General features: G+C 38.9%; 1 protein-coding gene across 1 annotated transcript; it reads right to left on the minus strand.

Moving 5' to 3' along the window:
• Positions 1-6,278: 6,278 nt before the first annotated feature.
• LOC309483570 (serine/threonine-protein kinase pim-3-like) lies at positions 6,279-7,808 on the minus strand (the record flags this gene model as incomplete). Its single annotated transcript, XM_082149462.1, has 4 exons — positions 6,279-6,485; positions 6,604-6,692; positions 6,915-7,091; positions 7,283-7,808. 4 exons carry the CDS (start codon positions 7,806-7,808, stop codon positions 6,474-6,476), a joined length of 804 nt encoding a protein of 267 aa, XP_082005588.1. The 3' UTR covers positions 6,279-6,473.
• Positions 7,809-13,815: the final 6,007 nt, after the last annotated feature.

Consider the following 13,815-nt stretch of genomic DNA (forward strand, 5'->3'; position numbering starts at 1 on the left):
GTTAAAATTCGTGTATAATATTAATTGCTGTATTTTATTATTATTATTATTATTATTCAGTTTGCTTGGGTTTTTTTTTTTTATTGTATGTTATGTAACAGTTTTTGCCATGAAGATAGCCGCAGATGCTGACATGGCATTAAATAAAACTATACTGATACTGTACAACCATAGACTATAAAACAAGAGTGTAATATTAGCAACGCGCTCAATGTCAACATGATTAAAGAAGGCGGGGCTTCACAGTGTGACGTTACCAGTGTCTCAAACAAGCGACGCCATTTTCTTTGACTCGCGATGCGATCATACGAGGACGGAAAACACCGAAATTAAGTGTTTTTAGCTGATTTACGATATTCATATTATAACATCATAGTGTATAACGATATGTGCAGTGTGTGCGCGCCTACACTTTTCTCAGATACTTTTTCTTTGACTCGCGGTGCGGAGCAGACGAGAAGTTTCTTTTTAACAGGGAAACGCCTAAAGTATTTCATCTCACTTAACGTTATATGTATTTTAAAACATCCTATTGATTTATACCGATATGTTGTGCACGTATAAACGGGCCGAAACTGGTTCACAGATGACATTTTCTTTGACTCGCGATACGTAACGTTAGACTAACCATGTTCCGTACAGATGAACTTTTACCGCCGATCGCTGAATAAATCCTTCCAGATCATACACAAAATATAACGTTATATATATGTGTGTGTGTCTTTTTTTTACTCTCTCTTTCACCCCGATCAAGACCGAAGGTGTTTCTCAATGTCAAGGATCTTTCCTTGACATTGAGAAACGCCTTCGAGACTCCCCGAATCCGTTTGTTCCAGTGAGATTTCGGTTAGTTACACTTCAGACTGCAGTTCTGGGGAGACAACTAACGTTAGACAGGCCTCGTTCAGACTGTCAGTCCAAATCCGATCAGATTTAGATGGTATGAACGGTTAAAAATCACATGAAATCCAATCTTTACAAATCATTTTCTAGCTAACTTAACGTTGCACTCATATGTGGTTTGAAATCCTATTTAAATCGCATTTCTGGAAATCCGTCTCAGTCTGAACGATCTGATCGGATTTTGCGTGGTTTATGTGACTTTCTCACGGCACGTAAAACATAACCGTCAGACGTTGTTATAGGAAACATGTTGAAAATCGCTGCCGGTACATTTTGAACATGTACATACAATTTAAATAAGTCAACATCTCTATTGCAAACCCCTCCATGTTGCTGTTGTTGTTTTTGGCGTATTCCTACCAACGCAATCTCAAATTTGCCATAGAAACCAATGCAGATATTCCCATCAGAGAGTAAAATAATATAAGTTATATTCCGGAAAACGGAAGAGCTGAACGAACACACACATCGGATCTGAACAGTTACACAGTGTGGACACAAATCATTTTACATCAGATTCCAATCGGATACACAGATTTGGACTGACTTTCTGAACGAGGCCTAGAGCAGCGAAAATGTACTTTTCGATTTAATTTATGCTTCTCACAGTATTACAGTCTTTATGAAATACATATTATGTTATCACAAATTGTTAAATATATTACCTTTTTGTTGAATAAATGTTTGAAATGGGAATTTTTAAACAGTACAGATGCTGTTTGCCCATTATCCTGCGTTTATATTGTTATGATGTTTATACAGTGGCGGTTCTAGAGGGGGGGCCGGGGGGGCCAGTGCCCCCGTGTCACCAAGCTTGGCCCCCCCTCTGGCCCCCCTAAATTTGGAATCGTAAAATCACACCAAACAACTGCGCATTTTATCAGTTGCGGTGCCTTCATCTATAGGCTACACTGCAGCACGACGTATATTCACATCAAATGTTAACGCAGAGGAACGGGACACTGCAGTTCACAAAAGTTCATTATTTGCATGTGCTTTAAAGCCTTGCCGGTTAAACATGTCATTCGCTGCTGATGCGCTGTTCAAATATGCGCTTTACTGAGCGCGTACACTCGACGCGCACATGCACTAAAAGCCTGTTACTGGACTAAGTTATCTTTTGAGTCTTATATTGCGCTAATACTGTCCAATACAGACAATGTTTACATAAACAAAGTTGGTTATGTCTAAAGTGAAAGTAAACAGAGAAAATTAATTAAAATCTGCTTGTCATATGCGTGTATATTAGACGCGTCGCGTGCAGTTCTTAAAGAGACAGTAGCCCTAATAATAAACATGCTGCCGCTTGTCCTTAAAGAGATAGTTCACCCAAAACCAAACAGTTGCTGGTCCCCATTGACTTCCATACATAGTAGGAAAAATATATACTATGGAAGTCACAGGGGTACATCAACTGTTTGGTTACTCACATTCTTTCAAATAACGTTTATTTTCAACAGAAGAAAGAAACTTATTCAGGTTTAAAACAACTTAAGAGAGTAAATTATGACTTTTGGGGGGGAGAACTATCCCTTTAATGTTAATAAAACAACAAAACACACAGAGGAAATCATTCACTGCTCTTGACTGAGAACTTTAAGTCTGTTGTGTTTTATTTTCATATGTGTTCATTTAATTACTTTCTTCAATTCTACTGTTAAATACACCTATAGCTGAAAAAATAAAGCACTGTTTATTTCATTTGTATATTAAGTTGTGTATGTGTAATATGTATCTCTGTTCTTAATTTTTATAACAAAGAAAATAGTGACAAAGATTTTTATCTTCGCCACTTTGGCCTAAATGTCTGCCATTCTTTTTTATTTTATATTTTGTTACCTATATTTTGTTACCTATAAGGCTTTGCTTTTAAAATAGGGACATTAGTTTGGCTGTAATGCTCAATCACATGCAAAATAGTAAAACCAACATGAAATAAGAATCGTGATAAAATCGTGATTTTCCAAAAAAAAAAAAAAAAATTGTGATATGATATTATTGCCAAATCGCCCACCCCAGGTGTAAAAAAGTGCCTAGATGTGCTTAGATGCTAAAAATGTGTTATTATTGATCATTATATCACACTACAATTAAACATAATGAAACATTCATTTGAATTGAAATTGTTTTATTAGCTTAGCTAATATAATTTATTAGCTTTTTCTAGAGATTGCAGTCATGCATGACATGGTGAAAAATGACTTGAAATAATACTGAAAATAGGTTAAGATGAATGTTAAAGGTGTGCCCCCTAAAAGCACAAGTGGCCCCTGCCTGGCCCCCCCAGTTACTGTGGTCTAGAACCGCCACTGTGTTTATATTCATAAAGGGTTAGTTAAGTTAACGTTACATGAATTGAATATTTTAACATTATTTAACAAATTAAACATTAACTATAACTCAATTGATTGTGATGTTATTTCATAGCCAACATTTCATAAAGTAACTTACGTTATTTAACTTAAAGTTAAACACACAGGATATTCACACATTTAAGATATTCACACATATTTAATAAGATTTCACACATCAAATGATTGATTATAAATTGTGTTTATTCACACAGTTTTGCAATGATATATCATTTGAAGTTAATGTGATTACCTATAACATGATCATTTCAAAGGAAAGTCAGTAACGTTAAAGCAGAAGATAAGGAAGAAAACGATGTACACAAAGGAGATGTTAGTGAATGAAGTGAGGGTTCATTATACTCAACAGAGGTTTATGTAATAAACACGTTTGGCTTGGATTCAAATCACGGACTCCTCACTTATTTCTACAACTAGTAAATACACCAAGTTTCGTCATGCTAGCATGTGTGGAAGTATTTAAATCAAGTGTGTTTCAACTCGCCCCGTGTTACGTAGTGCCCCGCTCTCCACTACAAGGTTCTGCTCGTTCATCAACTAAAAATGACTGACTCTAAGAATTGATATTCCTTCATAAAAATAAGAAGCGAACTGAAACTCTAAATATTGATGGGACAGTGACTAATAACCCTCAAGAATTTGCAAATTTCTGTGCTGATTTTTACTGTAATCTTTAACCATCAAAATTATTCTGAAGAGGCAGCTACTACCGTACTTTTCTTGAATCTGTTAAAAATGTCTATTAGACTATTTCGGGTAATGATAGAAAGCTCTGCTACAGTGAAATTACTTTATTAGAAGTTAATAACTCAATTATAGAACTTAAAAACAATAAATCATAGAGTTCTACAAACAGTTTTCTAAAGAATTATCACCTTTTTTACTGAAGGTCTTTGAAGAAAACATACAGAATGAGACTCTCCCCCCAACTCTCACTGAAGGTTTAATTACTTTAATCCCGCAACCCAAGAAAGATTTACTTTTAATTGGCAACTGGCATTTGTAATTTTATAATCATTACTCAACAATGATTATAAAATTGTAGTGCTTATATATGCTAAAAGACTCAAATCAGTGACTTCTGTAATAGATGCAACACAATCTGGTTTTATGAATAAAAGACATATTGTTAATAATATAAGATTGGTTCTTGATTTATTAGATTATTCAGAATTGATACAGGAGTACAGCTTCATTTTTTATATATATATATAAGGCGTTTGATTCTTTAGAGCACCAATTTATTATTAAGTCATTGCATAGATTTGGTTTTGGAAATATGTTTTGCAAAGTAATTAAAACCCTTTACAATAATAGAAGCTGTTCGATTAAATTAAAGAATGGCACTTCCCCAAGGTTTAGTTTATCTAGAGGAGTCAGACAAGGGTGTCCCATTTCTCCCTATTTATTTGTACTTTGTGTGCAGCTACTCTCAACGTTTATCTGAGAAAGCGGTATTTAGGGTATCCATATAGCAGATCGAGAAGTTATTATTAGCCAATTAGCAGATGACACTTCCTTATTTTTAAGAGATGCTTCCCAAATCCCTATAATTGATTATAGAAAACTGTGTGAAAAGATTGCACCGCATCCTCTTTTTATAATATTCCAGTTAGATCTGAAGTTACATATTTAGACATCTTGATGATCACTAAAAATCAAGATAAAAGAAGCACCTTGAACTTGATAGTAAAAAGCCCAATGAAGATTTAATGCGTGGCTGCCGAGAGACTTGACCTTGAGAGGCAGAGCACTGTCGATAAAACCCGATAACATTTTATTGGGAAAAACTAAATATCTTTAGAAGTCTGTAATAATGAATACATACAAGGATGGTGGGTTGAATTTTCTTGATTTCTCATCTCTGAACAACACTTTCAAAATTAATTAGATTAGACAGCTTTTGTGTAATCCAAATTCAATTTGGAATTGTATCCCCAATGACTTCTTTTCCAAATTAGGAGGTCTCCCTTTCCCATTGATCTGCAATTATAATATTGCTAGAATCCCTTACAACTTATCTAAGTTCCATAAGCAAGCATTACTTGCGTGGTCTTTCAACTTTTCCCCTCACCGGTACTTTATTTGGAACAACCGGGATATTGTATATAAGAATAAGTCTTTGTTTTTTAGTAATTGGTTTGAGAAACATATTTTGACTGTTTCTCAGTTATTAAATTCAGAAGGTCTTACTTTAAGTTATGAAGAATTTTTATGTAAACTCCCAGTAGGAAAACTGTGCTTTTTTGTCACATCCTTCATCACATAATTATAGAATTAGATCTCTCTTTCAAAAGGAGCTTGTATAACAATTCCACATGTGGCGTCATATTGGATGAATTTGGTTGACCATATTGATTGGAAAAAAGTATATACTCTGCCTTTGAAATACATAATAATAACAAGGCTAGAGAAAGAAATTTAATTCAAATTATTACACAAATTGTACCCTGCTTAAGCTTTTTTGAAAAGGTTTCAAGTCAGATATAGACACAATTTTCTCATTTTATTAACTGCAATGTGCTTCCGGGTTTCTCTTTGTTTGTTAAGGATGTCATGTTTTGCATCTTTAATGTACAAAAAGCTAAAACTAACGAATACTTTATTGTTAATCTATTATTGCTCCTTGCAAATGAGCTATAGATTGCTATATGAAACCTGTATGTATAGGCCCATGTATATATGTATAAATTATGGATTTTATTATCATTTAATTGTATGTAACTTTTAAATTTTTGCTATGTACTTGTATTTTTGATACCTTGGCATTGAAAAATTAAAAATACAAAATAAGGTGGTTAGAGGACCTGCCCCTCCTGAAGAATACAGAATTGTTTCCATATAAAGATAAAAGTGTTTGGAAAATGCTGAGGTGCAATAGGTGATTGTCTACAAAAAAAATTGTGTTATGCTAGTAGTCTCCTCATAATCTGATAGCAATCACAATGTTAAGCGGTCTAACACACATACCATTTCTCAAAATCAGGAACGCCAATATGGTTTATATAAAATATGATTTATTTTATTACAATAAAATTAATATAAAATGTATATATACAATAATAGTTAATGAACAGTAACAGCCATTATTCAAAAATATACAAAGATGGTGTTCTCTGGAGATCCTTTGGAGAGGGCCGTGGCAGAAGCAGCTTTCACAGGAGCTAAGAGAGGAATTCTGATGTTGCTCTTCACGTATTATTCTGTGACCTGAAACAAACAAACAAAAAAGGTTACAGTCATAGATTACAATTAGAAGAAAACATTTTTAAAATGAAAAGTGAATATAATCTTCAAAATCATTTGCAGCTGATCTTAGGCTCATTACCTTAAACCATTCATGTCGAAGGATTTTCCTCAAATAAATCCGTTGTCTAGGGCTTTCCTTCAGGAGGGATCGAATCAGGAGGCAGCATTCTGTGCAGAAGCGAGTTAGATTATTACCTTAAACTTTAATTAAGCTGTAAGATTCGACTATTCTATAAAGTACGGTCAGAAAATCAGAAAAAAATGCTTGTATTATCCATTATCTATCTTCTATACAGCCACTTGGCTCAGGTGTTACTTTTTCGTACTTTCTTTGTTTTGTATGATTTAAATTACAGTTGGTCTTCTTTGTTGTGATGAATGCCATCTTACCGTTTGACAAGGCAGGATCAGACCAGATGTCTTCTTCAATCATTCGCCTGTCTCTTGGTTCTGGAAAGCGTCCACACACCAACAGGAATAAGAGCACTCTCAGAGACCACACGGTAGCTGGTTTCCCGTGGTACTTGCCCTCTGCGCGGTACTCAGGTGGGCGGTAGGATAGAGTGCCTGCAGAAAAAAGATTTGTCTGATGGGTAAGAACCATAGCATGAAATACCATAGCATGTGGTAAAAACATCTGGGGTTTTTAATTAAAAAAAAATGCTGCCTCAAATGTGAGATATGGTTTAATATGATACCAATTGAACTAGTCACTAGAACTTAAGTCCCAAATTACAGGTTTGATTCATAATTCATACCACAGAATCCTTCATAGCCAGATTCCTGCAGGAGATCCCCGCACCCGAAGTCCATCAGTTTGACCTCAAGCGTTTCTGTGTTGACCAGCAGGTTCTCCAGCTTAACATCGCGGTGAAACACTCCACGGCGACAGCACATATGAGCAGCCGTTGTTGCCTGCGCCATGATAAACCGCGCTGTGTCCTCATCTAGGATGCCTTCGTGACGATTCGAAAAATGCCACAGATCCTCACAGGGTGAGGGACGCTCCAAGACCATGATGTATTGGTCAGGCTGGTCCTGCCAGTCCAGCAACTCAATGATCTCTGACACTTTGGGGCCCCTATTATCCAGGATTAATAGGCCAACCTCTAATGGGAAGGGTGCGGGATGTTTGTTGTGCTTGTGGCTCAGAAAGTGTCTCTGCAGGAGTGTTTCTTCCATTAGACTGGGTCGGTTGTGATTCAGTATGAGTCTCTGATATCGGCAAAGGCACAAGATGACTGCGGTTCCTTCTGATTGTTCCCTGCGGTCCACTGATGACATAGGACCGTGGAGTTGGGTGGACAGATGTCACTGTGCCTGTTGCTTTTGCATCTGCAATCCAAACAGGGTTTCCGGGTATCAGTTTGTCCAGATCTCTTGTTCTGTGTCTTTTGTTGAAACATTCGGTTTGTCTCATCCTTCTCTCCCTCTCCACATGACGAAGTTGTCGAAGATTTGGCACACATGGCTGTAAAGCCTCTGGTAGCATCGGCAGGGTGGTACGGAGTCGACGCCCCATGAGTAGCTGTGCAGGGCTGTAGCCATTTGCCAGCGCTGTGGTCCTATAGGCTAATAGAGCTCTGTATGGATCACTAGCTTTCTTGAGGAGATTTTTAACTGTTCGGACAGCTCTCTCCGCCTCGCCGTTGCTTTGGGGGTACCTGGGACTACTGGTCACATGCTCAAAACAGTATTCACTTGCGAAGTCTTTCATTTCCTGACATGCAAACTGCGGGCCGTTGTCTGTGATTAGTATCTCTGGTATTCCATGACGTGCAAATATTGATTTCAAATGCACGATGACATTGGCAGAGCGAGTTGGGCTGAGCTGGGCAATCTCTATATACCTAGAGAAGTAGTCCACTAGTAACAGGTAGTTTTTATCTTTCAGAGCGAACAAGTCAGCACCTAACTTCTGCCATGGTCTTTCGGGTAAATCTGTGGGCATTAAAGGCTCTCTTACATTGACTCTTTCCTGTATGCACTGTCTGCATTTGAGGACAAGTTCACTGATCTGGTTGCTTAAACCTGGCCACCACACTGCCTGACGGGCACGCTCTCTGCACTTAACCACACCCTGGTGACCCTCGTGTATTTTGTCCAAAACTGAGTTTCTCATGTTAGCAGGAATAACTAACCTTGTGCCCCTAAGTAGTAGTCCATTGTGCACACTCAGAACAGCTCTCTCAGGCCAGTAGTGCTTCACCGCTCCTTGTAGCTGGTTACGATCCGGCCAGCCTTCTGCACAGTACCTCATGACTTGAGAACAGACGCTGTCAGACATCAGCTGCTCTTGAAGATCTGACAGGTATTTACTGCTTGTAGGGAGACCCTCTAGCACAGATTCAAGGTAAATATTAGTGTCCTCCATAAGATCTGTATCAGCGCCAGTAACACTGTTTGTAAGCGGTAAGCGTGAGAGTGTGTCAGCTGTGGTGAGACTTTTGCCAGGGATGTGCTTTATTGTGTATGAGTACCTCATTAAGCGCATACGGAATCTCTGTATCCGCGGCGGAAGCGCATCCAAAGCTTGTCCTCCCAGAAGACTCACTAGTGGCTTGTGGTCAGTTTCGAGTTCAAAGTGAAGGCCTAGGATAAAGTCATTAAACCTCTCACAGAGCCAGCGCTTCTTTTTCCACCTGAGCGTAGCGCTGCTCTGTAGGTGTTAATGATCGGGAAGCATAAGCAACTGGTGACCACACATCTCCCTCTTTCTGCAGCATGACTGCCCCCAGGCCAAATGAAGAGGCATCCGCGGAGATTTTCTGTGGCTTATTCGGGTTGTAGAGCTGTAACACAGGAGGAGAGGACAGTTCTTGTTTAAGGTTGTGAAACGCCTTTTGCTGGTCATGCCCCCAGTACCACATGTTCTTGGTTGAAAGTAAGTCTCTCAGTGGTTTATCCTTTTCAGAAAGGTTTGGAACAAACTTCCCCAGTTGGTTCACCATACCGAGAAAGCTCCTGAGCTCACTCACCTTGCTTGGCTCCTTCATGTCCTGAACAGCTTGGGTTTTGTCTGGATCAGGACTCATTCCATCTGCTGAGACGATGAATCCAAGAAATTTGACTTTTCTTTTGTTAAACTCACATTTTGACATGTTCAATGTAACGCCGGCTTTCTCTGCCCGCTGCAGGACAGCATGCAGTCTTGTGTCATGCTCCTCTACAGTCGATCCCCAGACCAGGATATCGTCCATGTGACAGACGACTCCCTCGAGATCTGCTGTAACCTCCGTCACCATCATGTTTTGAAAATGTTCAGGCGCGCTGGAAATACCAAACGGTTGAAGTGGTACCTGCCGAATGGCGTAATGAAGGTAGTGAGGAGTGCCGACTCTTTGGATAGTGGTATTTGCCAAAAGCCCATATTTGCGTCGAGTTTAGAAAAATACTGAGCACCTGTGAGCATGCCTAGTGTTTGGTCTACAGAAGGAAGTATGTATCTTTCACGACACACGGACTCATTTAAAGGTGTCATGTCCACACAGATACGCACCTTCTCTTTGTCCTTTTTGGGAGCTACAACCATGCCACAGCACCAATCGGTCGGCTCGTCCACACGACTAATAACTCCCAACCCTTCCATTCTGTCCAGCTCTTCTTTAACTTTGCCCATGAGCGGCAGTGGCACGCGCCTTGGCACTTTGAGCGAAAAGGGCTTGGCATCAGGTTTTAGTTTTATGGTGTATGGCTTTTGTACCCGCCCAAGTCCTTCGCATAACTTGGGGTATGCTTTATTCACTGTCTCTTCGTTTATAGTATCAACTCTGGCGATAAGCTTCAGTCTCACCGAAGCTGTTCTACTCAGTAGTGCCACACGCAGGTTGCGGACTACATAGATCTTCTCAGTAGTGCTCCTGTCACCATACACAATAGTCTCTGTGGTAGACCCCAAAACAGTTAACGCAGCCCCACCCGGTCCATACAGTGTTTTTTCCGCCTTGTCCAATGTTTTGTCTTTGAGTTTGAAGCTCACAAATGTTTGTTCGGAAATAGCGGACACGTCCGCTGCGGAATCTAGCTTGAAGGTCACCTTATGTCCGCTCACGTTTATGTCCGCCAGCCATGGTTCTTCTCCAGAATCCACCTCACCCAGAAAAAGTCCAGCCGCACTGTCCGCGACCTCATTCACAGATGTGCCGGACTTACAGACTCTACCATAGTGTCCGCGTTTTCCACAGTTATGGCATTCTGCATTTTTTGCTGGGCACTGTACTGCTGCATGCGCGGGTGCTTTGCCACACTTGGAACATGCTTTACTGTCATGTTTGGTCTGCTGAAACATCGGGGACTTAAACTGTTTTTTCTCTTTGGTTTTGAACTTGTTCAGCTTGACTTTTCTAACTTGTACTGCATCCATAGCTGTTTTGCTGGCGATAACTTCACCTCTCAGGTCAGTTTGCTGTCTCTTTATTTCTTCAGATTGTCTCGCCATTGTGATAGCTTTAGCTAGGGTAAGATCTTTGTCAAGCTGCATTCTTTCTGACAGAGACGAATCTTTAAGACCCACTACAAGCCTATCTCTCAAAAGGTCATCATGAAGAGCACCGTACTCACAGTTTTCTGCTAGTGCGTAGAGAGCTGTAATAAATGTGTCCACAGGTTCTGATGGCTGTTGCACTCTCTTGTTAAATTTTGCCCTCTCGTAAATCACGTTCTTTCTTGGGACAAAATGTCTGTCGAAAGCTGTTTTGACTGCATTGTATTGCTGGCGCTGCATGGCCGTTAGTTCGAGCCCTCTTAGCATGTCGTCAGCCTCATCTCCCATGCAATAAACCAGAGTATTGACTTGGTTTGCTTCCGAAGAGCTATTCAGGTTACTTGCCAGTCTAAAACGCTCGAACCGTCTACTCCACCTTTCAAACGGCTCCGGTGGTTTGATGGTGAAGGTTGCCGCTGGGGTTGCCGCTGCCATTACTGGACCTGCCTGCGCGGTTACGTGCCCCGGTGCCGCTGCGGCTGCCCCCGCTGCTGAGACTCCTCTCGCTTGGTCTTCCTCACTCATAATCGCTAGCCGGGCGCAAAGCTGACTTCTTCTTTCTCAAAGCACAGCCACTTCTGACACCATGTTGTGTTGTGTTCTTTTATAAATAAAGACTGTCGCCTTGAGTGTTCACCGAGCCGCTTTATTAACAGGCTGCAACAACATTGTGTTTCTCACTCGCCCCTGTATTGTCTGCCCATGCAGTACTCAGACATCATACATGCCAGTGTTGCCCTCTAGTGGTAACATGTAATATAGATTACACCACAGTAACGTTGGGGGTTATTATCCGATCTCCTTCTAGAATAAAAGTCTGAATTCCTCTCTGAAATCCTCCGAACAGCTTCAAAATCTCAAGATCAGCACAGAAAATATTCAGCAAAAGTCTCTGAATCCGCCTCGTCTAGTCTCAACCAACAGACAGTGATCAAAGTGTTGATATTTGATATCTGTCAGAATTCATAACACGCGTCCCCGTCGCCATAGCAAATAATATTCGAATCACTCATATGCACGCACCCGAGCGCACATCGAATCTGTTCATGCAGGACTGAATGTAATTATTAAATAACAATTTAACAAGTGATATTATGATGTATAATTACTGCTTAGCTACAAAATGGAAGTTTAAAATTCAACCGTTAAAGCATGAAATAAGGTACCATGAATCAGTGAATTTTAGTTTGATGTGGCATAATAAAATAATCATTAAAAAATTTAATCGTAAAAAAAAAAAAGTATCAGACATTTATGTCAATTCGATTGTCTCTCTGTAGGCAAGGGCGTGGTTAGCTGGTACCCTCTGACATCACAGGGTACCACAACTTCCAATAGGAAAATTCAACTGCAGTAGCCACCGTTCAACCTGAAGAGGGCAGCACTCAGACGTTTTTACACCATATTCATGGGTTTCATCCGGTCCCTTTCCACAGGTGTATAAAATCAAGCACCTAGATTATGAATGCAGACTGCATTGTGCTTGATTAATACACCTGTGGAAAGGGACCGGATGAAAGCCATGAATATTGTAGAATTAAAACACTTTAAACCCAAATGTCAAAAAGCCCCAGTCTTACAGATCATGAACTAAAAAAAGGGTTTAGTTACCCCTTAAGATCACAGTTAATAATAAAGTTATAATGCTAACTTTGTTTTAAATGGTTGATATAAAAACTTTTAGATTGTTAGATTTATTCAGAAATACAGAAAAAGAAATGTACATATAATGAATATGTAATATAGTGTCTAATGTAATTGTCTAATGAGTTTATTGAATGACTTTTATGAGGTAAATGTAACATTGCTCTCAAGCTTTCTTAGTTTGAGTGATTACACGAGACGTGATTAGTTTATTCAGGATAGTTTATTTAGAAAAAAAAAAGGTATTCAGTCAATAACCGCTTGAACTGAGGAGCTACAATGAGGTCGAAGGAGCTACAACACGTGACATAAAAAAAATGTCAAAATGGTATTTGTTTAAATTTGATAATAATATTGACACAATTTGAAATCTGAAACTTTATAACAAAGCACAAAAGCAAATTGCGATGTATTGGATAGAAGGTGCACTAGGGGAGAGCAGGGCACAAAGTAACGCTTTTTGACTTTCTCAGTTTGTGTAAATCTACTTAGGGTTCAGACTCAGTATTTATTTTTTCCCACATTAATTTCCCACATGTCTAGTACAATTATGTTGTAATTTGGCTTTGTTTTATTAATACAGTATACACTTTTTTCTTGATATACCCCGAAAGAATGGAAGTGAAACGTGACAACATGCCCCATAGGTGGGGTACATTGTAACATGTGAGGGGTTCATAGTAACATGACCATATGACAGCTTAAAATGCTATCTGATCTAATCAAACAAACATACAAAACAAACTAAAATATTTCCTCAATAAAATACAATTATTAACTTTTTCATATAAAATAATGCCATTTTTTTATAATTAAATATAAACTCATTTTTGAGTTTTGACTACGAACACAGGAAAACACAGCTATACAACATACTTCAAAACAAATGAATAATTAGTCATTTCTGAGCATTGACTTTCAGTCTTTATTCACCTTTTTCTCATGTTTCCTCAATAGAATTCAAAAAAGTATAGAATATAATAGCATATTTCTAATAGGGGCACATTGTAACGAAGTGTGACAACATGCCCCCCGCCTGCACAACTGGGATTTAAACCCTGCTAGTGTCTTCTGCTAGTTAGCGAAGCATTAAAGAACTATATGAACCGTTAAATAAAATATTGGAGATTAAAATAATATCATATTTGTCTCATTTTAAATAAA

The sequence above is a fragment of the Leuciscus leuciscus genome (assembly GCF_965113295.1).
Source record: "Leuciscus leuciscus genome assembly, chromosome: 20".
In the NCBI taxonomy this organism is placed as follows: Eukaryota; Metazoa; Chordata; class Actinopteri; order Cypriniformes; family Leuciscidae; genus Leuciscus; species Leuciscus leuciscus.